Here is a 27,248-nt window from a genome sequence, read left to right on the forward strand (position 1 = left end):
CAAGTCCTCTACAGATATCTGTAGCCTGTAGTTAATACAGCAGCCTGTTGATGAAGATGCATATGAGTGCCTGTAACACAGAAGCATTTGACCTCTTCAAGTAGTGAAATCATCTGCACTAAACTATTTGCAAGTGAAATGCTGTCCACTCTATTCTTTTATCTTCCCAACTGAATATTGTTTTATAATATTTATTGTGATGTGTGTAATCTGAGTTGCAAAAACCTCATAGCAGTTACAGGGCATGCTTGTCAGTGCCCCTGTATCAATAAATATGTTCTGTATGGTGGTCATCCTTCATTCCTGTTCTAGCTGGAGTTAATGAGAGAACACAAATCAATAGAAAAAAGTACCTGCATGAGGCTAGTCAGGGTGGCTCAACATCAAAAATGTGAAGGATGGCACTATTGAAAAGTTTGGATGTTTATCTGAATCCCTTTCTAAAATTCCTTTTATTATGTAGGAAATCCAACAAGGATTAGGTTTTATTTAGAAAAATATTTTAATTGACTTTTCTATCCGGGGGGGGGGGGGGGGGGTGGAGGGGAAATCACCAGGTGTTTTTTACCCCTTTTCCTTCCCCTCAGACTTCAGGGGTATGCCATGAATGAAGATTTGAGTCAGTTCATGGTTTTTCTAAATTATTCTGATGTCTTGAGGGGTTTTGTTAATTGTTGTGTGGACATGCAGAGTGACAGTGATGCTAGCTGGGAAGGACAGAGCGGCAGGACAGTTCCTCCCTGCACACTCCTTCGCTGTAGTGTAAATGTGAGCAGAGACAGGCACTCTGGCACTGCCATTAGGAATGTCATTGTGCATTTCAGATCTGCTCATCTCAGAAGAAAGAGTGAGTGAGAGTCTCCCTGGAAAGGCTTGAGGGTTTTGCTGATGAGGAGAGTTTCAGAAAGGCAGGATGGGTTGTCAATAGGAGGAACATGCAGTCAGTGGCTGAGCATAGTGAGAATAAGCAGCCCCTCTGTTATTCACAGTGCCCCTCCTGTTCCTGCACAGCTGTGGGAGTGGTGAGAGCTGGGTTGGAGCAGCCTGCAGAACACCCTGGCTTTGATCAGCTGTGAGGAGAGCTAAGTCTGAAAATAATGAGTGGAAATAACACTTGAAAGAGGAGGTTACAGGACAATAGTGCATCATAACTCGGGAGCAGGTTGGGGTTTGGGCTTTGTCTGCATTATTAATATTAGAGTTACTGAGAAGAGATGAAGTGGGCTGGTGCCAGACTCTGGGAACTGAAGTTTGGAGTTGGGAGAAAGTGAGCACTTGTGGTTCAGCCAGGAGGCTCAGACAGTGTACAGGGAGGCTGATCAGTGCCTCACACCCTGTCTGTGGCTCCAGCTGCTGCTGCCCAAAGAGGAGATGAAAGTGTCTAGGCTAGGTCTCATGGAGCCCAGGTAAAATTGTAAATGTAACATTGGCCAGTGTCTTAAGGATGCAAAGCCCAACAAATTTGAAGTGCCTAACACTTAGCATATGTTAGCTTTGAGTCAGCAGGTTCTTGGGAGCTTCTTTATCAGGCATATGGACCATGACTGTGCTTAAGAATTATCAGAGCATTCCTCTTGCATGGGGGTTATCTTGGGGTTTCATTTGACGTACAAAAAATGGAGAATATTGCTAACAGATACAGAAACTCTGAATAGTGCATCCATTAAGAGGGAAGTTTCCATGAAGATCCTGACTTACTTAGTCTGACAATTCTATAATACCAGCTGCTAGAAATAGGCACTTTCCTATAAGCCATTGAATTAAAAGTCCTTTTTTAAAATAGACTCAATCTGAGAAAGTTTAGGACTATAATTAAACTCCGTGCCCTTCCAATTATTCCTTTTAGGTTAATCAAGAAAGGGCTGGAAGTGTTAGCAACAGATGAAGAGTACAGTAATGGGCTGCCCTTTACAGCTTAGACTTTTACAAATGACTGGTGACTTTATTTCTTGCTGAAGTAAGAACACTTCATTGCCAAATAACTCTAAAGTAGAACACATAAGGCCCATTTGTTTTGTAAACAAAACTTATAAAATAAATGTATTAATCAGCAAGTAACTTTGAATTATTAATGATTTCTAGTTTTATAGCTATGCATCCTATAGTTTGCCCAAATGAATATGCATAAACCTGATATTAATGTTAGGTTGCATGAACATAAAAGAAAATTAATGATTGGATTGTTTTTCTCAGCAAATTACCTTCAGAAATTTCAGTTGTAATGTTGAAGACTGCAGTAATGAGGCTGAATTTTTGCAGTTTACTTACACATGTTTATAAATATAGAAACAACTCTATTCATTTTTATAAATAAATCCAAAAATTGTTTTGTTATTTTCCTGATTAAATTATCATTTTGTATGTTTATGAGAGGTTCCCAAAATCTGATGCTTTGATCATTTTTCACTATCATTGTTCATGCCTTACATAAAGTCATGCAAAAAATTCCTGAAGATTCCATAACCATTCTGGAGACCAAGCAAGAGGCTGGTTCTCCAGTAGGACATAGGAACAGATGTGCTAATTTCCTCAGTGGATGTAATTTAGCTGGTCAGAAAATAGTATTTCTTAAAAAAACTAAGGTTGCTGTTATGAATCTCCCCTGGAATTTTATGAGAATCTGAAGAGCTCATTTGGACATTTTACAAATGTAATTATTTAATTTCACTGGATTAAAAATTTAGCAGATATTAAAAATATTTTTGAAAGAGATGTTTCAGACTCAACTGACTAATTTAATTGACATTATATTCCTTCAGATTAATTATCTATTATTCAGATTATTCCAATATTAATTCTACCAGTTTTGGCTAAAGAAAATCTTGAATGTTTTTGTGAAATTATTTTGAGAAGTTATTTCCTCACCTACCTCTATTCATAGATTTTACTAATTATGAGCTCCTAGCAATACTCAAAACATGCCACTCATATTTGTAAATGGTTACAATATAAATTCATTCCTCTCCATTTGCTTCAAAACAGAGTGCAAGCAGAAAGCCTAAGAGGTGCTCAGAGTCCTGCATTTGTTATGGCTTGTGACCTGTACTCAGGAAACGAGCTGTAACAAATAGTTCTAAGCAGGTACTTACAAATTGTTGAATTTAAAGAAATGCTTACTTTGTGTCACACTGAACCAAAACGAAGGGACTCAAAAAATATTAAAACTATTTTATTAAAATTGAATAGCTTGACAATTGAATATCTTACAATTGAGAATTGTGATACTTCTCACCACTTTCATTTTGAGGGAATTTGTCCTCTCTCACAGGCCCCTCCACTGAACATGTAACTAATTCATTTTCCTCTGCTTTCTTATACCTTCCAGCAGTAGACAAGAGATTCCACTGTGAATAAGAAATTCAGATTAACTTTATACTTCATTCAGTGTCAAATTCACTATATGACACAAGATTTTATCAAGCTTAATGATGTCACAAGGGTTTCCAAAATCAAATCACCAGAAATTTTTCAAAATGCTGCTGAAGCTGCTTTGCTAAAATTCAAATTTCAGTATGTAAAGGCCGTATTTTATTTATCTCTTATAAATACTTGCCAGAAATCACTTCCTTTGGAAATTTGGCTCAGCACCAGTTGCTGTCCAAAACCTGCTGGTGGTATAATGAAATGCTGCTGCTGGTGAGTCCTTGACATTGCTGGGCTCTTTCCAAGGCCATTGTAGGTTCACTGCTGGAGATGCATCTTCTGGAGAGAGAAAGAAAGCAGGGAAGGAAAGAATTAAAATGGTATTGTGAAGTTTTTGCTCATCATTGTTTAAAGCTGATAGTCCCAGACAATGTAGCTTATCACAAAAAAAAAAAAAAAAAATAAATAAAAGAAACTGATAAAAGAGCTTAAATGTGTTTTGCTAACAGTTTTTACCCAGCTGAGATAACTTTTTGCAGAAGATAAAAGTAATGTTTAAAGTTTGCTGTCTCATATCCTCTTTCATGTAGAGAAGTTAAAAAACTGTTTGTCACTTCCACTCAATACAGTGTGGCAGAAACAGAGAAAGAGAAAGTCTTTGTTAACAGTGTAGTTATCTCCTGAATAATGCAAGGGATTCATCCGGTGGTATTCCTAGCTCTGACAGGGTGGATTATAGTATAATAACTCAAAAACACATTCTCAGTGGCCATACTGACATTTTTTCCAGGTTTCAGCATATAAGCAGAAGCTGCTCAATATAAGATGTGTTATAGGTCAGGTCTAATCAGCCAGCAGAAATCTTTGATTCTTCATCAATTTTTATAGCCAGCAGGGGCTAATGCCTGTTTTATTTGCCAAAACCCTTTTTCCAAATCAGAGCAAAATGCTTTTTTATTATTCACACTGACTTGCAAGCTATTGTTAAATGTGCAATAGATGATCTTACAAAACCCTGCACCAGCACAACGAGCATGCTATTCTAGTGATCTGAGAATAGAAGGTATTTTAAAACACAAGAGAGGGGTTTTTTTCCCCTTTGTTAAGCCTTGCCAGGAAACAACGGCTGCACTGGAATATCAGACATCAGTGAATCAGCTCAGCTGGCTAGCAGGCCGAAGTTTTGAACAAAGGGAGCTGTGGCTATAAAAGTATCATGGCTCTAGCAGAAGATCAAGTGAGCTCTTTCTTACATGGATTTCATTTCTCTCTGCAGGAAGCAAACCAAGCAGATCCACGAACAGCTGAAAGAAACGCAGAATAGGAAAACCTACAGCCTAAATGCTTCCAGCATGATGGCAAAGTCAGAGTGTATGGCACAAAGCCAAGTCCAGCTGCAAAATGTAAGTAATCCTGCCAGCTACAGCACTTAATAGCCTGGCTGAGTTCCTGCTGCTGATGGCAGCACATCGTCACGCTGCTATTAACATCTGAGCAATGGGAACCACAATTCTCACCCCTTTCATAAAATGTTTTCTATCAGCCTCTTAATGGAAAGCAGGGATTTTTTTTTCTAAAGTTATTTCTATGGATCCTGGTACATTTTGTTCGTGTGGCAGACTTTGCTGAACCCCCAGCTCTGCATTCAGCAGTAGAAATTACTCTTATAGTTTCCTGCAATATCCATACGTGTCAGTATGTGTAGTGAGGGTCCTTGAACTTAAATGATGTCACACCTTCCAATAATTTATGAACCTGCAGGAAAAAACACAGACATTTGTCAGAGTTAATTCAGAGTGAATTCAAAATCTAGAACTAAATTTACACATGTAAACAAATGCCCAAGGGAAGACCATGCAGATGGTCTCATTTTTCTGGGTCTTTATTTTAAGGTACTTTAGTTTACAGAAAGAAATTAGTCTGTTCAAACTAAATTTGAAATATATTTAATCATTTTCTGAATGTAATTATATGTAAGTCATTACAGTCTCACAATCATGAAATATGTAAAGCGTGTTTGAAATAAGGAACTTGAAGACAACCGATTTATTTAGCCCTGGTATTTTTTTAGGAAGATATTTTCCAGTATATGTCATTCTCTTTCCCCTGCTTACACGCAATCAGTGCTGCCTTACTTTGAACAAAGCCTTTGGAAGAAGGATCCTGGTAAGCAATATAATAGGAAAATATAAAAGACATATAAAACCTTTCTAAATTATTAACTCCTTTTTTTTTTAAAAAATAAAAAAGTATCTTAGTGTTGCTTAAAGGAATAACTTCCCTATTTGCCAGATTCCATCAAAATAGTGGGAATTTAGCAAAAGTGAGCACTCCTGCCCACTTAACCAAAGACTTCTGAACTCCTAGTTCACATCCAATTAATTTAGAGATAAATGTAAGCCCTTTTAACCAATTTAGAGTAAGCAGAGCCTCCCTGCTAAGACACAGAGGCTGTGAGAGCATTGCTGGTATTCACTAAAAGTTCTGTATTCACCACTGTGGTGTCCCTATGCTCATGATATGCTTTGTAATTCAGGAAAAATACACTCTTCCAAGAAGGAAGATAGCTCCACTAAAATGACATAATCACAATTTGGGGAACCTTGTGCAATTTTTTCTCTCACTTTCAGTTCATTCAGCCTTATTTCTAACCCCTAAACAAAAGAGCTGTTGGGAGTGTTGTTGGTTGTAATGATGGCAGCAGAAGGTAAAGTTCAAGATCCTTTTGTTCTATCCCATGAAATAAGCCTTGGTTAACACTAAGAAATGCTCTTTGGCATTTTCTCACTGTAATTCAGTGCAATATTTTGTCATTTTCTTTTGCCACAGCCATAGCCATAATGGCTGAAATAGCAGTTCATGCATTCTGGGCACAGAGATTGAACACCATCCTTATATTTACTATTTTAATCCAAATTTGATTTTTAGTTTTTATTTCTGTTCAGCCTGACATTATGAGTGCTGGTAATTAACACACCATTTTCTTGTCCTTGTGGCTGTTTGCAGGCAACTGTTTTCTCCTTGCCATTAATGCATTCTCCCTTTGGGAAGATAGGAAGGAAGGAAAACAGAATGACCTTGTGCAGGATGCAGTGTAGTAACAGTTTCTATTGTTAGGAAGATTTGAGTGCAGGAATGCACGCAGGCAGCTCATGAAATATTTACAGAACTTGCCAGATTGGAGGGGGGAAAGGGCAGGGGTTTGGTGAGGCAGCAGAGAAGGGGCTTTGGGAAGGTGTTTTGTAGGAATGGCTGAGTGACTCCCCCTGAGAGGCCAGAGATCTGCCTGGGCTGTATGTGCTGGGTGGGAAGGGCAGCAGGCAGCCTGAGTGGGATTCCCATCTGCAGCTGCCACTGCCTGGGCCTGGGGAGAAATCCTGGTTCTCTCCATTGCCAGGAGCGAACAAATAAATAAATAAGGGCACTTACTTTGTGGAGGCTACTCCTCCAGTCTGGCATTTTGGTTTAGGTAATCCTGGAAGTTGTTTCTTTTCCCACTCCATGTGCTCCCCCTACAAGCATGAGAGTTTTCCCATTTTTGCCACCTTTCTGTCTTTCCCTAGAAGATTATCCCAGATTTTTCTCTTGTCTCTTTTGAATAGACGTGGTGATGCTTTCAGGCTTTTCACACAGCTCTCTCTTCTGCAGAGCAGAATGCTTTTGTGGAGACCTGAGAAAAGCTGCATAAGGTTCCTTATTCTTGATGACTATTCTGAAAGAACCATCACCTTTTGACTGAGAGGTTGCTATATTTAGTAAAGGGCCCATCTATTTTTCCAAATGTGTTCCTTTAAAAGGAGGTTTAACTTATTTCCCAAGGCCCAGGGTGTAGCAGACGAGGTTGCAAGAGGTTTGTGGCTATAAAGAGCTTGACCAATCTCAGTGCAGTAATTTTTCTTCCCATACTCAAGTGTATTACATCTCCTCCACTCCCTGCCTCTGCTCAGTTGTGATTCTGAAAAGTGAAATAAAGGGGTGGATTTTGTGGGAACAGGACAGCTGTGTTCTCTCTGAAGTCCTGCTGCTCATCACTGGTAATTGTGCTCATCTGTCTCATCCTCAGTAGCAATTTCAGTATTTTCTTAGAGGTACAAATTAGATGAAAAATACTGTGTACTGTAATAAGGATTCATAAATATCTGTTTGAACACAGCTCCTAGGATTTCCTGAATCTCCTCCAAGTCCACTGCTTTTCCAAAACATTCTGGCAGCAACACACTTAAATTCTTGCTGGGTGGTTCTTGCTAGGGTTTCTAGCCTCTTGGATTTAAAGACTAATGCACTGGTAATCTTGCTATAATTCTTCAGCCAGGAAGAGATGTGCCAGCTTTTAATCCAGGATCTTTGAGGTACACAGGAGATTGAGATTAATTTCACCTAATACATAAAGCCTAGAGCTTCTAAAGTATGATGTACCCCATCCCAAAGAGATCATCCTCCTTTCAAGAGATATTTAAAGGGCTGCAGCAAACAGTTAGGTCTCCACATAATCAGAAGGAAGGAAATTGTCATTCTCCCTGTCTAGAAAGACGAGTGCTTGGGGCACCCTCACACAGCTTGCAGGTGGCAGGAGGAGCTGGGGTGGCTCCTGATTCCTACAGGAGCCACATAAAATCAAATTCGTTTTCAATTCTCACAACTTGGTAAATATGTCATGGAAAAAAAAATTTAAAGATCAGCTGAAACCTTGACATTCCTTTAGTGATTCTGAGAATTGTCATGGCTTTTTAAAGTGGCCTTTTTCATCCTTGTGGTTTTTAATACCTTCTCCCATGGTACCAAGGGGAGCTATTAATTTCCCATCACTGTCCCTCTGAGCTGGTTAATATGCTTTTCATGCTGTTCTGTGTGGTTTCAATTTTCACTACACTTGTTTCTAGAAGCTTCCAACCACTAGCTCGAGGTTTCTGAAATTCTTATAACGAGGGACAAAAAAATGTTCCTTTTGCATCTTGTTGCCTTTTGTTCATAGTAGTAGGAAATAAAATCTTTCCATTCACTGTGATAGAAATGCAATTAATACATGTCAAGCAAGAGATACTTTAAGTCTTTTAAAGAATTACTTTGGGGTTTACATGAATTGCCATTTGATTTATCAGCTGAGATCAAGAGCAAATTTCCCATTTCTGTATCACATGGCTACTTAGGAAGAAGTGCCAGAATAGACAAACCTGAATTTTCTGTCCTCTGTCTAGAGGCAGTGTTGGCAACAGAACATACAACAAAACATAGGGGAACAGTAAGGATGTTAAATGTACCACCTGATGAGCTTCTGTGCCAGTTCAGCCTCCTCAGAAAAATCTCTGGCTCTTTTCCTCCTTTAGACAACCTCTCTGAATGTCATTGCAAGCTGACCCCTCTTCTTCTCAGTCCTTCTGAAATGGGATTTCCATATCACCTCTCTTTCAGTGCCACATGAATTTCTGGAAGTTTCACTGTTTTGGGGGAATCACTGAGGGGAGGAGCTGAGTAAAGCCAGGGAGGGATGGGTGTTTGGTTTGCCTTGCACCAGGACAGCAGTGTCAAGCTGCTCTGGAGCATTCCAGTGGCATTTGTTATCCCTGAACCCCACATTTCAGAACAGGGAATTCAAGGCTAGAGCAGATGAGTTATGTGCTCACAGCCATGCAGCAGGTCAGTGACAAAGGCTCATTTCTTGTCTCCTGGCTCAGGCTGCCTTCACAGATTCACTTAGCTTTAACTAGCAGGGGGTGGAAGTTTTATTGTCAGAGAGATGAGTAATTGCACATAATAGATTATTTTCTCAATGAAACAATGAAAAATGGAAAATTTTGCGATTTTTTTTAAGCAATCATTATTCTTTAATTTATTTAGCCATATGTCTCAGTGTTTCCCAGTAATTGCTCAAACAAGAACAGATAATTAACCAAGAAGGCAAAAAAAATGTTATAAAACCCAGATACAGATAAGCTTTCAGTGATGCTCTCAGCCTACTGGAACAGGCCTTTGAAAGGGTTTCACAGCTTATTCTCCCTCATGGCTGAGCATTTGGCAGCTCACAGCAGTCAGAGGCTTCCAAGGAGCTCAGCCCAGGTGAGAAGTGAGCTGTGAGAGCAGCAGGATGAGCCCTGCTGGATTTTAGGTGGGGAATGATCCCATGTTGTCCTCCTGGGGCACCAACTGGTGCTGCTCTAAGCTCTTCACACCAGTGTGAAGGTGTTTTCCTCCAGAGGTGATCTTGGAGAATGGGTGTGGCACTTGGAGTTAAGCTAAAGGAGAATACACCCAACTGTGTTTAAATATATTAAAATGTAGTAATAATGTGGTGCATCCAGATCTGTTCAATTACATTGTTAGAATTCCCTGTGTATTAACACCCTCAATTTAAATTAATTTACATTTTCATTGTAGTGAATGTTATGACTGTGCATTAAGTGGTGTATCTGAAACGGGGAAAAATGTTCAGTTGGGGGAAAAAATACCCTTTGTAGGCTGTGCCTGGGTGGTGCTGGGTGCTGGACCTTCATTAAAATCTGCTGGTCAGCATCAGAGCAGCTTCTGGAGTCCTGGTGTTCCTCAGCTGTGATGGGGAAAGTCTCTGTGTACCACTGCTCCAGCCCACATCCACCCGAAACAAGGATGTAGCAAAATGCAGAGCTTCTCTCTGCTCTTCATGATGTACTTCTGACTCTTGGTCTTATGGGCCATTCAGGCCTTCAGTGTTGTACCATGAACAAACTCAAAAAAAGGACAGAAATAGCTTCTTGGCACTAGCAAGCCATTCTTTACATAGCTCAAATTGATTTATTCAGGTCAGAAATCAAAGCCAGTTTCATTTCTGCAGCTGGCAGGAGAACTATTAAAGTTTAAAACCTTCACCGATGCGAGTACCTTAAAAATCATATTTCTGTCTGAATATTTTATCTACAACATTTACAAGTGTCATCTAAGATCATGGTAACTGAAAGTAATGGGAGTGGAATATGTTTCTTCTTATTATTTCAGTTGTGTTTGCTTCATGCATGCAGCACCATTTTTGCATATTGCCACTCACAGCTTTGCCTTCAGAAGCAGAAAAACAACGATTTTATGTTTAACGTGGGTATTTCACTCAACACAAAGGAGGAGAGGAGCAGTGGAGAAAAATTTGAAGAGCTGTTCTTTTATCTATAGAAATTGATCATAAGAAGTGTGACTGGCTGGACTAAAAGTACATGTAACCTATTTTTAAAAGGGAATATTCCTGTATGACTTTGCTTTTTGATCTTGCTGAAGTCTACAGAAATGTAGATAAGAATAAGTGAGAGTCAGAAAATAACAGTCTGTTGTTTTAATGACTTACTGGTCTTTTGTTAGACAAAACTAATAATTATGAAGAACTGTCTTTTGAAAGGATGCTTACTATCCTCTCCATGATTTTTTGTGCTATTGTATCATAACAAACATTTTTCACCACTGTGATTTTTTCTCTAATATTTTAATTTGTATTTTCTTTCTAAAATATGTCATCATGTAATCGCTGCCATGATACAAATTTATTTTAAAGATAGCATGGACATCTAGGTGTCTAGTACTAAAAATAAAAAGCAAAAGGAAAACAGACCTATTAGTTTTAGTGCAGGTCCTTGTAATGCAAAGTAAAAAGTAAGTCTGACAAGGGCTTTATTTTTCACACCTGAGTGGAAATGTGAGTTACCCTCTCATATCTCTGAGATATTGCTCAGTGACCACCAACAACATGGAATCTTCTGGTAAGCCAAAGTGCAGCTTTTTAGTGCAGCTTTTTCTATACTTCAACTTTATGGCTCCATAGCAGTTGGGAGACTTTTTTTTTTTTTTTTAAATTGCAGTTGAATCACAAAGCAAAAAGAACAAATCTGTTCTTCGTGTCTAGTGTCTGCTTTGCAGACCTTTGTGTCTCACTGTGTGCCCAGAGACTGCCCGACACCCACACCTGCCGCAAGAAGAATTATGTTTACACTGTTCTTACTAGCACAGATACTCCCAGGTCAAAAGTTTCAGACTGGTTCAGAGAGATATCTGGCTCTGTGGATGGGATTCAAATATTTTTCTTACTTATCTGATGACACAAGTGCTGTTTCAGTTTGGTTTTCATAGTTGTACATGCTGATGATGAATGCAGTGTTTGACTGAAATCACCAAAGGACCCAAGAAGTTGCTGGCTGTCCTCTGAGATGTGTTTTGTGATCTGTCTCTGCATGGACAGCCACAAAAACAGACTTCTAGTCAAAGGGATCATTGTTCCCATCATTGTGGGCAGATCAGTCTGTAATTTTGCTGCTAAGGCTGATATCAGTGTTTTGATGTGCAGAACGTAATGGGGGTAATGGTTACTAGCCCTTTCTGCTGTGTAAACAATACTGAATGAATGTGTTACTTGCAATGCCTAATTCTGATTTTAAAATGCACTAGAGCACTTCTTATCTGTCTCTGATATGAATTCAGAGTGAATATCATCAACAATGTACTTTGTCTTGTGAGTATTAATTAATTTTATTCTCTCTGCCGCAGTACTCAAAGCCAGATAGGCACCCGGGGCCCATTCTGCACAAAGTCATGGAGTCTAGTTTTTCAGGCACCCAGTCTTTCCCAGAGGCCTTGTCTCCTGACAGAGGAACCCAGCCCATCAAGCACCACAGGTGAGCAAACATCTGTCTGTGAGAGCAGCCTGGGAGGCTGCAGAGCTGCTGATCCGTGTGCAGGGTTGTGCTGTGCTGGCTCTGGGTGAGCTGCTCAGTGCCCAGCACAGCCTCAGCCAGCTTGTTAACCAGATGTCCAAGCATTTTCTTAGCTGCAGACATAAAAGGTAATGGGGATGCTCACTGCCTTCCTCAGTGGGTCGTGCCAGTCCTGCAGGAAGCATTTGCAGGCACCATCCGAGCTGCAGGCACAGCCCAGCCAGTGGAGCAGCTGGAGGAGGAACCATTAAGAACAAGACTTTCCTTATCAATGTTCATGAAGTTAATGACTCATTGCTGCAGAAAGACTTGGTTGCAAACTTCCAGCCCTTTTTAGTGTTTCCTTAAACAAAAGATACATGAAATGAATAATGACTTATTTATGAAAACATGGTGGCCTTTGAAAACGAGGCTTATAAAAGTTTGGATAGTGGTTTCCAAGAGGAAAAAAAAGAGGAATGTCACCCATTACTGGACGAGATTCAGATTAGAATTCTGCTTCTAACATGTTTTTGGATGAGAAAGACTGCAGGTGCTTCATTACAGGACTAGAAACCAAACTGGAGTCTGGTACAAGCAATAATGTTGGTGGAATGACAGTGGTAACATCTGGTCCAGTGCACAGAGAGAGAGAAAAAGGCTGAGAAAAATGAGTTTGGAATTTTTTCAGGTAGATAATCTGGAGTGGAAGACATGTTTATTAAAAGGATTTTCCTTTTTAATTACTTTAGAAAAAGTCTGGTATTGCATGAGGTTATGATCTGGCTTTTGTAGTATTTGGTGCATTTTCAGTGCAGTCTCCCAGCCAGCTATGTGGTTTTTTTTCTCATTTGAATAAGTGATCTGCTTAACCTACAAAGTGCCACACATAAACCAGAAAGGGATATTTGGATTTTATCTACTTTTACCTTACTTAAGCCTTTAATTTGGCATGGAAAAAAAAATAATGCCAGTTGTCATGTCAGATCCATTTCTTAGGTCTTTTTCCTTATTACACAGAAATCTTCAAAACATGCTTAATAATTATATTAAGAATAGATGAACTATGGGGCTGTTTCCTAGAATGCTTTCTACAGAAGTTCTGGGAAGAATTTTATCACCATTTAGTCACAACATGAAGTTGAGGAAAAAACTCATTCCCTTACCTTTTAATAGTGTGATTGTAATGTCCAAGAAATGGCTTTGCTTTGGAACTATTTTAAATGGGATGACTAGTTAATTTATAAAGAATTATTTTGCAGTTTTAAAGCTTAATGTTTATTGTACAAGGTCCTTGTTTTATAAAAGTCAACAGACTTGAACGTCTAAGACTTACAAGACTGTCTTTAATTTATGTGCCATGTAAGAGCTTTCTAATTTATTTTCTAAATAGTGTTCACTGTGGACAAATGGTCAAATGAGGATTTTGTACCAAATATCTGTTCATTTCATTCCAAACCTGACTGAGCCTGGAAAAAGTATATCAGCTCTGCAGGTTCTCTCTTTTGTGCTGTTCTAAATTATATTGTTGTTTTATTTCTGCTTGCTGCAGAAATACTTTGCTCTACATCCAGACGTGTTTTCTCTGCTGGTGTTTTCAAGGACACTAATGATGGGTGATCATTTCTTAAAATCAAGAGCTGGCTGCTACCAGGTCCTGAAACTAATAAATTTTGGCCTGGAAGTAAGACTGTCAGTGTAGGGAATCATTTGGAGTTGTTGAAATGAGACTGACAGAGACTGGCTAATTATTTCACTCAGATTATGGATAATAGCAACTTTCTGTCTCAACAAACCTCAGCTACACAAAAAGAATTAATGCAGGGATTAGGTTGAAAACTGAAATTTAATCTCAAAAAACATTTAGCCTGTGTTATCATTAATCTCCTAAAATATTTTGCCTGCATTGTGCACTGCTGTTACCATAGAAGAATGTTACATCTTCTGCTTGCATATGTAAAATTACTCTTAGAACAGTCAGAATTCAAAATTAACAAATGTGTTTAATCAGTAAACTTCCTGCAACGTATACAATGTGCTCAAAAATTTGTCTTGGATGATCTGTTGATCTTGGTAAGAAGGAAACCCATACTGCCTTATTTTCCGATAGAAATAAATTAGAGTTTTGTTAATTATGGGTTGAGTTGTGATCCCTTTGAATAGCAGTTTCCTTGGTAATTAGTCATCCTGACTTTCATTCATGGATGCAGTCATCCTTGATTTCAGAGGGATTCATTTCAGAGAATGCCATGATGAAAGCCAAATGCAGAGGCTTTCAGCCTGGAGCAGTTGTATTGTCTTATAAAAATGCCAAAATAGGATAAACTTACCCTAAAATTAATAATAATTTGTGTTTTCATTTTTAATGAACTTTTCACACCACAAAAAACATGGAAAAGATTTTTTTTTTCACTTGGTAAGCATTTTACTCTTTATGCTGCTAATATAAGTGATTCAGTTTACAGCAGAGGAAAGAGTAAATTATTCTGTAAATAAGGCTATTGAATTTCAAAGAGCAAGTATAGCTAAACTAAAGCAACTAGGAATGTAAAGGCAGAGGAAGCCTGAAAGGAAGAAGGTGTAAGGAACCTGCTATTTTCCCAAAGAAAAAGCAAAACAGATGATGGAACAGAGATAATAATTGAAGCAGTTATGGAAATCCTGAATGAATAGATTTCATTTTTTATTGGAAAGTTGGGATGACTATTTGAGGACAAACATTGAACATGAGCAGAACCAAATGTATGAAAATAGACATTCCTACAGTCAAAGTGGAAGTAAAATGTGGAAATCAAAGCTCTCAAGATAGTTTGGTTAATCTTGATCCAAAAAAAATTTGGAAGAACAGAACTTCATGTCTGGAAGCAAAATCTATAAAAATGGGGACTGTGACATGAGATGATGGATTAGCAAGTGTCAAATATTTAGGAAGATGAAAAATTTATCCAAGTAGGAACCAATTATGCTGAATCTGAATAGTCAAGATTTTAGGACAGATGTGGGGGAAGAAGATTCTTGCGGTAGATATAAAAAAGGCAAAAAATTGTTTACTATCCTACCAACAGCAGGTACTGCAACACGTGCACTGCTGATTGCTTTTGTGTTTGGTGGGTGTGAGTTAGATCTCCACACAAGCTCAGTCACCGCTGTCATGTGTGTAATGCCTTTAAGGGGAGAGAGTAGGGAGAGGCAGAAAACTCTAATGTGTGTGCACAGAGGTGCTTAAAAGGCAGATGTTAAGGACTTGTGTTGAGAAGGGAGGACATTCACCAGTGCAGCACTCAAAGAATTAGTCAACACTGGGGACAGACATTTTAGTGCCAAGGTCACTGAACAAAGCTGGAACACAGCACAGTGTGAGAATGCACCACTGTTCCCTCACCTGGCTGAAATGGCCTCCCAATTGCCAGGGACTCACACTGCCTTCCCAAGCCACGATGAGGAATGAATGATTCATGTTCCATGGAAAGTGTTACAAGTCTGTCTTATGTCAGTCTTCAGGAGGCTGGAAAGGGTGTAGAAAGGACTGGAAAGACTGCTGCTTAGGAATACATGAGAGCAAGCACAACGAGAAGTAAAAGACCTATTTAAAAGGAAGGAGTGTGGTGGCACATGTACCTGCTGAATATTCATCAGAATTAATTTCAAACTGAAAAGAAGTCTCAGAGTTTTCAATATAGAACAACATTATGTAATAGTAGCCTGGATATCATCATCAATTTAGGATGGAAGTTGATCAGTGCACTACAGGAAGTGAATGATGAGGTTATGGCAGATGATTAAGCTCAGTGCATCTGATGTGCTTTGAATACTCTGTTCCCTTTTCTATTGTTGTATCACCAGGATGGTGACCAGATGGCACGGGTAGCATTGAAGGATTTTCATCAAGTTCCCAAGTCCCTGAGTAACCTCAAAACAGACTATTCCAAATACAAGAATGTTATGAGGGAATCAATAATGCTCACATTTCAGAAACCAAGAGATTTGTAGCTGTAGACTGTATTTATTAATGCTGAAAGTCTCAGTAGTTGATCCATACAAATGCTAGCAGTAGATTGTCTAACAGCCTAAAAAGGTGGCTCTGAGGGGGTATCAGAGGACACTGGCAGCTGGTTTAGTCATTGTATTTACTGGGTGGTTTGTAGTTAATTCAGAAGCAGTATAGAATGATCCCAGAGTTACTGAAAAAACACTGCTGGTCTTCTCTTCATGAACATGGGCAACTGCACTTGGGAGTTGTGTATGTGCCCCAAAAAGAGAATACTCCACCTGTAGGATCAGACTTGGTTTTCACTCAGTTGCTCAACCCAAAGAAAATTCTCACACAAAACAATTGGCAAGAATAAATCCCAAGTTCTTCCTTAACCTTAGGATGGTTGAACTGCTTTTTTCAAAACATTAAATCATCAGAACTGCATTTTTCCCTAGTTTGTGCATCACTTGTGAACCACTTCATGCATATTCTGATTTTTTTATTCTGGAGTAATTGATTGATAGATTTTTAAGGACATATTTGCTACAGCTTTATGTATTGGTCTGCTTTATTGAATGGCTCACTTATGTGGGCTGGTTTCTTTTACCCAGTTAGACTGGAGTGCAGGGAGGAAGAAACCACAATGTTGGCTAAAGGAAAACAAATTCCCTGAAGAAATCCAAAAACCATTGCTTGCCTGAGAGGGAGGAATTTTTCACATGAGTGATAGAGAAGTCTGAGAGGGACAGTGCATTTTCATTGCTGATATTCATACCAATTTTGTGTAAAAGGGAAGGCTTTGTGCTGAAGATCCTTTTCCATAGAATTTTTAACAGAAATTCTTAGGGGTTTTTTTGGTGCCTGGAGAAACAACTGTTATCCTGCAGCTTGCAGCTGCACTGTCTGTAAGTATTTCCTGATCTTTAATGAATTTTTCTTGTCCATGACCTCAAATGATTTTTGTTCATTCTTACTTTGGTTTGGTTTTGTTTTGTGTTGTTTTGGTTTTTTTTCTAGCAGAAATGTTGAAAGCAGAAGAACCTTACATTAGCAATAAATTAGACTATGTCAGGGCTGGAAGTTGTGTGGTTGCAGGACCCCCTTTGGTCTCAGCATTTCTGCAGTTTATACCCATTACCTTAGGTACAGCTGTACGAGTTGAAATTATCTTTACTACAAATAGAGATTTTGTGAATTTGCATATGGAGATCATGTACTCTCATCCAACAAGGAAGATGCTCAAAGGCATCAAACCAAACACAAATTAAACAATAAAAGTTTCTAACTTTAAAGATTCGTAACCAATCCAACGTTTGTTTTTTACTTTTGGATTCCATTGATGACTACGCTCAGGTCAATAAAAAGCCCAAAAATTCATTATCCAGCACAAATTGTTAATTCACCTGCATCTTTTGAGATCCCCTGCTGTATTAATCTCAGGCTCTCCTGAGCATAAATTGTCAATTATTTTGTGGTGGGGTAGTGTTATTTTACAGAGTAGGAACTGTAACTTGCAACTCAAACTCAGCCTTCAGAACGGAGAGGCCCGTATTTCAGGTTTTTAAAAAGGTTTTTTCACAGCCTCCTTAGTAGCAAAGGAAAAATCTTTTTAAGCAAGCATGAAAAATCCTGGAGGGAATGTTATTGCTATGGATTGTTGGTCTTCTCAATAGAAAGCACTAGGAAAGTAAAGGTGTGGGAGAAAACAGAGGTTAGACTGCAATGGAAGACTGCTAGCCTGAGCAGTAGGATAGAGAGTGTTGAATTTATTTCTTCTTTTAATTTTGGGCAGAAAATGTGGATTTTAATGGAAATGTACACTCAAAGAGAATTTGTCCAAGATGCTTGTTCCAAGAAAGAATTGCTCTGGGAGTAGATGTGGCCCTAACTGTAATTAAAGTTCCCACTAGGTAAAAAAAATCAGATTACTTTTAAGTCACATTATAATAGGAAAAAAAGAAGCAAACTTATCAAAAGTATTTTGCATTGCTGAATTCTGTCACAAGCTGGAATTATTCACACAGCCAAAAATAATGACTCGTAAAAGGCATCTAGAAAACCTATGTGAAGTTATCATTAAAGATGTAAGAGAATATGAGGTAACACATGCATTTCTGAGACCCAGAAGATGCCAAGAGAAATAGAGTAGCTGAAAAATGAATATTCAGTCACACCATGCAGAACTGAGACCTGTTAGCATTAAAAATGGGTTATGCCTTCCCTTAGCTCTGCATTCCCATATTTTTGCATTAGCAAATATATGGTTTATATAGCAAAACTGTGGGTTCTAGATACTTTTTCATTCCTGTGTGAAATGAAGAAAAAATCCAATATCCTTCCAAAACACCAGACATTTACAAAACCAATTTTCTAAAATAAGTAGAAAACTATGACTTGTTTTTATCAAGTTCAAGTTTCTATTATATCATATAAAGAAACAGCATGGTATCAATGTATATAAACAATCTGTATATAAAACAGGAATAAAATAATACAGAAATACCGTTCAAGGTGGAGAAAACTTGTCTTAGCTTCTTCAATCTGCAGTTCATCAGCTTTGCTTATATTCTTCACTTACACTTTTTCTCAATTTAATGGCTTTGTATCAGAAAGCAGCACCTCACAGGATGATAGATAATATATTGGACTTTCAGTTTAGAATCTCATTTTGAATTCAGCTGTGGGTATGAGAGAGCTGTATTGTTTGTTTATGCTGTCTGAGGACTCAACTCTCTATAGCAGGATTATGATATGCAGCATGGAAAGGAGAAGCATCCTTCATCAAGTGCAAGAAAACATTTCATATAGTGGGCAATTATTTTCATTCCTAGAAAAGAGGTGATGTATTAAATAATGGCATAAACAGCAGCTAATGGTGGATCGTGCTATTATATTTCCATAGAGAATTTCTACTGACATCACAGACTGCCACAGCAAAGTTTATAAGAACAGTAATCCATGCATTATTAATCCTGAACCTTTACTTTGCAGAATTTTATGCTTTTGGTGTGATAATTTTTACTGTGCTCTTGGTGTTGTTCCTAGAAGTCTCTCTTCATGCTGCAGCCCAGGACAGAGAAGTGGGATGCTGCACAGAAATGCCTTTCGCAGGACTCCTCCCTTGCCTCGGGGTAGGTTCAGTGGGATTGCAGGACCAGCATATCAGCAGCTCCAGGAGTCCAGGATCACCGACCAGGACACCATACCTTGTCACGGGTGAGTGAAGCCAGCTTAGGGGCTTTGAAAATGAAATAATGCACATTGCACAGTTGGTTTTCTGTAGATAGCTTCATACAAGTTTGTCTTCAAAAATGCACAAAGAATATGCTCCTTTTCCTTTCCCTCTTAAATTTAGTTTATTAGAGCACTGAGCTGAGCTGTACATAAGGTCTGGGTTTCAGAAGTGCTCCCGAGAACCTGCAGCTGCCTTTGAAGTCCTTTGCAATTGCTGAGATACTTTGCATAATATTTACATATCCCTATAGATTTCCAAAGACTTTTCAGAATATTACAAGCATATTTTATATGAAAACAGGAATGATATCTGGAATAGAATAAACCCCCCCCAGTTTCACCTGTAAATTGCAGTGAAACCCTTCACTCTGACTTACAGGTGAAACAGGGGGGGTTGGGTGTCCGGTGACTTCTTTTAAACAAGTTTGGCTCACACTTGTGTCATTGTTACTGTTTGCTTCTGAGGAAAAATATTGTTTATTGCCTCTTGCAGTAAAAATGTTATTGTTCATTTGTGTGATATGTGCATATAATTCCTCGTGAACATTTCCTATTGCAATTGCCACCCTTGCAGAAAGGAGCACATAGGCAGCCCTTCCCTCTCCAGTGGCATCGTGTGATGCAGGCTCAGGGAGGTGCCATAGCCTCCTCCCAGGCTGAGGAGAGAAGTACAGAAAAGCTGTGGGTAATTGCATTTACTCTTGTCTAGGACATCAGTGTGTGTGACCTTACAAGCATCAGCTTGTACTGGCCTGTATTTTGAATTTGCATTTCTGCAAAATTTGATACTGGGACCAGACTGTGACCCCTTCTGGCCTCAATCCACTTAAGCACTTCATCTATATTTTGTGCACTAAGGATATTCACCCTCTAAACATCTGCTGCTTTCACAGTGTTGTTGTTCTCATCAAATTTCCAGCCCAAACAAAAAGTTCCTTGTCCCCTGCAGAAATTACACTACTTCCTTTCTTCTCTTTTTCCACCTCCATCTTTCCCCGTTGGGATGCACAAATCAAAGTGGCTTGTGTCCCTGATTCTGTGAGCATCCTGAACTCCATCCAGCAGCGGCCTGCAGAAGGTGGGGGTGTGTGTGTTCAGTGTAGGGCTGCCCCAGAGCCTGGCAGGGCCCCTGGAATGATCCCATCCATCTCAATGGACCTTCTTGTCAGGCTTCTACACTGCACACCTTTGGCCACAGGGCTCACAGCAAAGCTGCTGGGACTGTGCTAAGTAAAATCCATTTCATATTTAAAGTTTCAGTCCCTTCTGTCTCTTTTTGATATCTATTCTTAAAGGGGGCAGTAAAATTATTGTGCTTCTATCACTTTCATTGTTTAATTTGGATTCTTACACACTCTATAACATAATTACTGTTAAATATTTATAAATGTTTACTTTCTTTGCTTGGTTTTAGGAAGGGGGTGGAGAGAGAGCTGCACTTTGAAACACATGCACATGAATTAATTTATTCAGAAAAAAATTTTTTTCAGATAAAAACACAGATATATTTCTTTGGAGGAACTGTGGTTCTGGGAAAGTTAATTATAGGAGAATGTAATTAAGGTTCTGCAATTATAGTTCTAAGTCTCAGTCTATTGAAAACAGCAGCAGTCTGGTGTCACACAGAAGCATGGATCAGTTTGTAATTAACTAAAAGCCAAGTCTCACATGGTTTAGATTTAATATCCCTTCGAGTTTAATACCTCACCTGTTGCACACAGTGTATGCACTTCAATACAACCTCAGTTCTCCTTTGAAAGCCCTGTGAGCAGGGGCAGAAACATGTAATTCTGGCATAAAATTGGTATGTCTATCTGTATTTCAAAAAAGTATTATGGAAATACACCAGGCATTTCGTTACATGTCACTGCTGCTGCCAGTTAGTTTTCAAAATCCCAAGAATCTCTATTGTGGAATTGGCAAATGTTACTGTTTTCTCACCAAACCCATTTTAATTCAGTCTTTTCTTGGTTTTGCTTATATATCATCCATATAATACCTACATTGCATGTGAAATTCATTAAAAACATTCACTCCCTTTGTTTTCAGGGTGCAGCCCAGAATATATTTAGGGCCTGAATTACCAAAAAAGGGACTAATGCAACTGATGAGATCTCTCCAGCTGTAGTCGTTTGAACAATTATATATAAGCAAAGGAAACAAGAATGGGCACAACCCAAAGGTCTGCACTGTTTTGTTTTCATTTGTTTTTTTTAATTGTCCTCCCTCAGGAATAATACCCCTGATGAGTATTTCATTCATCCTGAGAGCTGGTGTAGAAAGCCCCTCCATGAATGGCTGCAGGTGTGTCTGAGCATAGTGCCAATGTCATTAACCAAGTCTCAGATGTGAAACAGCTGCAGAGCACACACAGGAAATTCTAGCACACATCCCAGAAAGCTGCTTGCTCCATTTTTCCCCTGGGTGCCATTTCCCAAAGCAATATCTCTTTCCCTCACCGGGCAGCAGAGTTCCCAGCCCTTCCTCCTTCTCACAGAGCTCCCAGATGCAGCCCTGGGGATGCCAGGAGAGTCCTGGTACGGGCTGTGCCAGCTCCACGCGGGCAGGGCGTGTGTGCAGCTCTTGTACAATCCCAGTGCCACCACACAGCAGGTAATCACAGCTCAGTGGCACTGTGCTGGAAAGGAGCCTGCAGTTGTCTCCTGCTCCCTCCTGTCTGACACCTGGCCAGGAGCATGGGGCCAGGGGAAGCCTTTCCAGTTAATTTCTGGTTGTGCCAGTACTGGACACGGCAGTTCCACGCCATTCAGTTTCTCTTCCTTAACTCTTTTTCCGCTCATCCCAAAAAGCAGGAGGCACATATGAGTGGAAGGATATTCCTAGTGAGGTCCAGCAGGCTTAAGGAACTTTTGGAATAGTACCCTTCAAGTCAGAGCACCTGCTTCCACACCAGATGTAAATGTTGCTTTCCTCATCCATGGATAAAACATATTAGATTCACCATTACCTTGCCTTATTAAATAGTGATAAGCTGATTATAAATAAATTACGTTCTGGTACTGAGATGATGTCTGTGGTCCTTAGCAACCATGACTGGTAATACAGTAACTCCTAGAGCATTTCTAGAAGTACTAATTTCAGATGGGAAACATCTTTTTTTTTTTTTTTTTTTTTGGTCATTGTTTATTTTATATTTATTATACTTTCCATTTCTGGTTTTTTTAAGTATTTCTTGTAAACAAAACAGAGTTTGGCTTTGAAACAAAATGGAAATGTTGATACAAATTCACTAAGTCGCTTCGCAATCATTAAAATCATGTTATAATGTGTGTTAGTGGACGATAAAGGATTTGTTTTTTTAACAGTATTACAGTGTCAAGAGAACACAGACATTTGCTCAAGTCCTATATATTATCTCTATTTCCAGTTGAAATCCAATAAAACAAATCAGGGCAGCATTACAAGTATGGGCTATTGAAAAAAATATTTATTCAGAGGTACAGCGCACTTAAATGCTCTGCTTGTTTGAAGGGGAGTACAGACAATCATTCCTATGTAAATAAAGACTACACAACCATGAGTGTTTAATGTTCTTTTTCCCTGCACTTTTTAAAAGTGTTTTCCTAAAGCAACCATTTGACATTGAGAATTCTGACACTGAAGAAAGTATCAATCCATTTCCCTGATCAGACATCTAGGAATAGAATTCCAAATTTATTTTCAAAGAAAATTAATAATACATTATATTACTTCTGAAATATAATACATATTATGCTATATACGTATAATACTTCTGAAAGGTTTTAAAAAGAAATTTCCATTTTTCTCATATACTGGGGTGAAATGAGACTGAGAGAAAAGCAGTGCTTTGCCACTGGCAGACTTGAGAATCCAAAACAGTCTCCAGAGCCTGTTGTTTTCCCCAGGGCCCCACCGCAGCCAAGTGCTCCTCTGTTTCAGGAGAAAGTGGTGTGTATCTCTTCAGCACAGTTCACTGAATCTCACACAGTGTCCCTGCTGCTGGTTGCTCTGACCACTTGATCTACAACGAGAACTCTTTTTTTACTCTTTCCAGGTATTCATCCAGTGGTTTAAAAACTCCTCAGAATCCTTCAATAAATATGCAACTGCCTTCAAGAGAGACAACCCCATATTTTAATAACGTGGATCAGAAGGACTTGGTCAGCTATTCCTCTTCAAGGGCCAACTCCGTCCCCATCATCCCGTCTGTGGGCTTGGACGAAGCCTGCATGCAAATGCAAAATGTTCCTGAAGTAACAGGCATCAAATGGTGCAAAAACTCCTATTCTGCTGAACTTGTCAACGTGAGTTCCCCAGTCAGTAATTGTCTAATAGCAGAACAGCACGAGGTGAAAGTCTTGCTGGAAACTGTGCAGGAGCAGATCCGGATGCTGACGGACGCGCGGCGGGCGGAGGACGCGGAGCTGGCGGGCGCGGAGGCGCGGGGCGGCGCGAGCGAGAACACGGCCTTCCTGCCCATGAGCCCCACGGCCAAGGCAGAGCGAGAGGCACACTTTGTCCTCAAAAGTGACACGCAGAGAGACTCGGTACTCACCAAGTGACTCCGCCTGGGGGCTGCGGGAGGGCAAGCGAGAGGTCCGCGCGTTCGACGCTTTGCTGAACGGGAAGGGAGGAAGTTAAATACAAATTATTTATATGCATTAATTTAAGAGCATCTACTTAGAAGAAACCAAATAGTCAATCGCCCTCATATCATAGTGTTTTTTAACAAAATATTTTTTTAAGGGAAAAGTTCCAGGAGGGATGAAGCGTGCTTTTAGATGCTTTCCAGGCAGGATTTCACAGTTCCAGTTCCAGAGGACTTTTCCATGGTCCTGTTTGGCTGTCCGAAGGCTTAGGCTATGCATCTCCTTTTCAGTAAAGGCCAAGTACCGTCCTTAGATGCATTTCTGGTTTCAGGGCAGCGCCGCAGTGAGCTGCTGGGCAGGGATTCAGACGCTGGAGAACATGTCCTGTAAGCCCAACACAGATCCGCTCCCCTCTCCCCCTCTGCTCTTGATTCCGGGTTCACACCACGAAATCAGGCACACAGACACCTAGTTCTCAGTTCTGGTACCTGCTGTGGAATGATAACAATGTCCCTGAATTGAGCAGATGCTTAACTCTTAACATTAACATTCAATGTGTCAGTCGCCCCAAGAAAGTCAATGGAATCATTTATGGGCTTTGGGATTGGCCAAGAGTGGGAGCAGGATTGGGGTCTATAGAGATTCAGTGAGTCCACAGCTGCTCCATCTTCTGAGCTTTGCCTATCAGAGCTGCCTTGGTGGAGAGTGAGGAAGAACGAGAGGAAATATATATGTGTGTATTACAACAGGTTTGGTTTTGGTTTCTGATTTGGTTTTTTTTAAGTGGAAACATAAACTCTGTTGTTTGTTAGCACCCCTCAACATTTCTAAACTTTTACACTTTAAAAGCATTTGTAAGCTCTCAAGGAGCACTTCTCGGTGTGTATTTTTTTTAAACTTATTTTTTATTATGGCTTGTTCAGAGAAGAGTCAGGGAGATCCAGTATGATCAAAATCCAGCCAGTAAGTGTCCACGCTGCCTAATTTGTTCCTGCATTCAGTTCTCCAGTCACTTTAATTAATTATGGCTTAGGCTTGTGAACTTTAAAGCTTCAACCCTGCAGATGGTTCAGTATGGGCAGACCCACAGGCATGCAGAGATCTGACTCTGATGGAGCTTTCTAAGAGCAGATGGTTCCACCAAGTCCCTCCCTGCAGGGGATCAAGGCCTTAGAGAGGATGCATCATTCCCTGGTTGCTGTATCCTAATCACACTGTAAGTCCTTTTTGCATTCGCCTTCTTTTGAGTCCCTCTTCCCCCCATAAATTGTAACAGAATGTGCCAATTTTGCAATGAATTGGGTTCAGTGACACACCTTACTGGGATTACTGTCTTAAAATATCTCCTTATTCTCTGGGGGAAAAAATCCACTATAATAAATAATCACTAAATAGCCTTCCCTGGTTAGTGCCAGGAGATTGATTAAAAAAAAAAAAAGAATATATACAGAATGTATTAAAATATTCCTTTGAAGCAAAATAATTGTTAGATTTATTAATGTGCCCCAGACTTTCTAGTTCACAAGTCTCAAGACTTCCCAAAATAGCACAATCAATCCCACAGTGCTGTTGTATGTTGAGTCAGAATAAAGCAATATCTTAACCTCTGTCAAGTAAATTTGGAAAAGAAATGCTGAAGGTGTATGTCATTTTTTTTTTTTGTTAAGGCAGTAAAAAAAATATTTTTGACGGTCTTCATTCAGCAAGTCTTATTTTTGGTTGCTTTTGTGATTTTGGGGGTGCTTTTGAAGATAAAGTTGATGAAATTGTCCTGTTTACAGAATTTTCTATGGCTGCAATCTCTGCTGTGTGTTTTCAACAGAAATGTATTTGAGAGCCTACTATTGTTTTATGCCCCAGGATGGAGTGTGTGGTGTTCAGACTCCATTCTGCAAAGACAGAGCTTTTGTTGTAGCAGTGGGGGGGGATCCCCGTGGGGTGTGGGCTCACCCTGGCATTTCCCTGCCATACGTGGTGCCTGGGCATAGTCTCACTGTGCATGAGCTCAGCTGGCTGTGGTGGGCATGGCCCTGAGCCCACACCAGATAAACCCTCTGAAAGGCAGGGTGCATTAGGTGGGGCTCAGCTTTGCACCCCTACAGTCACCGGACCTTTCTGTCCTCACCACTTGCATCCCCCATCTCTGGACATGAGCAAAGGGAGCTTGCCTCTGCCCATAAGCCCTGTGAACATACCTGAATTTTCCTGTTTTATGAAAACTGGGTGCTATATAAACCTCTGGTTCAACAGTTTTCAAGATGTGATCACAAGTAATGAATCGTTCACCATTAATTTCTTCGAGATGATCTTTCTGCAGTACAGTGCAGAATCCTGCCCAAACTGATGCTTAAAAATTCAATCTTTTCGATTCAGATACAAGATTTTCCCTCCCCCAAGCTCTGCAAATTCACCTCTGGCAACATAATGGGAACACACAGCAAGATTTCAGCTGAAGAAAGGCCATGCCTTTAGGGAGAGAATGTGTTCATGCAGCACCCCCGAAAGACCCAGAAAGAGGAGACAAGCGATGTATTTAAGAGAATGGAATGTTTTACTGAATGATAGCTGAAGATCTGAAATGGTGAGGAAATCTTTGGTTGATGTTAGAGATACGATCTTGTACTCAGCAAAGGATGTGTGACTGTTATATGTTAACTGTTCTATTCAGTTCTCAGCATGTTTGAATAGAGAGATGTTAATATTAACCACTGACAGACTAGTGTATTATTTGTTCAGAGCATCACTTCAGATCTTACTGAAACTGTCATTGTTTGCAGAGGAAAACAAAAAGGGTTGAAAACATCCAACTAGGTAGCCTTAATGTTGTTTGTGTGCTTTTCTAATGCAACTGTTTTCCTCTGTGGACCTTCCTGTTTTACAGTGAATGGGGCAACATTTTCTCTGAGGTCTGACAATTGATTGTGCAAAGCATCCATTTGAAAGCCGTACTGAAACAGCAAACATGGTAGGCCAAATTTTGCTTTGCTTCTGGTCCCACTGAACTCGTGGATTGGAAGGGATGCAAGTCATTGAGAAATGCAGTTAATTCCTAAAGTACATCTGTTCCCAGCCTTGGAGACAGTCTGTAATCCCCCTGGAAGAGGCTCTGAACTCAGTCGTTTACGTGGATCATAATTAAAAATTTTATCTGACCTGTGAAGTTCCAGGTGTAGTCTGGTGTGAAAATTTGCACACATAACATTGCATTCAAACAAACTGGGAGAGCAGCTGACTAAATAAATTGAACTTGCTCTGTACTGAGCAGAGAGAAAGCCTGTGTCTCCAGCACAGCACCATGGAGAATTGTGAGAGGTATATATCCTGATCTTTTTTTAAAAAATTATTTCTGTTTAGAATTTCTTCAAAAACAATCCAAAATAACCCTAAAAAAATTTTAAAACCAATAGAACAATGCCAGCATTTGAAATAGGATATGTGGGTAAGTATGAGCACATTTGTAGTGTTTAC

At 39.6% G+C, this 27,248-nt stretch overlaps 1 protein-coding gene across 3 annotated transcripts in view; it reads left to right on the plus strand.

Moving 5' to 3' along the window:
* NRG3 (neuregulin 3) overlaps positions 1–26,940 on the plus strand; it is a 455,991-nt gene extending 429,051 nt beyond the window's left edge. For 2 of the 3 annotated variants that reach the window (XM_063163929.1, XM_063163927.1), the window contains 4 exons: positions 4,640–4,766; positions 11,857–11,984; positions 19,021–19,191; positions 23,246–26,940. In XM_063163929.1, the coding sequence (XP_063019999.1) occupies positions 4,640–4,766; positions 11,857–11,984; positions 19,021–19,191; positions 23,246–23,753 (934 nt within the window). In that variant the 3' untranslated portion in view covers positions 23,754–26,940. The remainder of the gene's footprint in view (positions 1–4,639; positions 4,767–11,856; positions 11,985–19,020; positions 19,192–23,245) is intronic. The other variant, XM_063163928.1, reaches the window with a different exon arrangement.
* The last annotated feature ends 308 nt before the right edge of the window (positions 26,941–27,248 follow it).

This window comes from Melospiza melodia, chromosome 9 (assembly GCF_035770615.1).
Source record: "Melospiza melodia melodia isolate bMelMel2 chromosome 9, bMelMel2.pri, whole genome shotgun sequence".
NCBI classification, from domain to species: Eukaryota; Metazoa; Chordata; class Aves; order Passeriformes; family Passerellidae; genus Melospiza; species Melospiza melodia.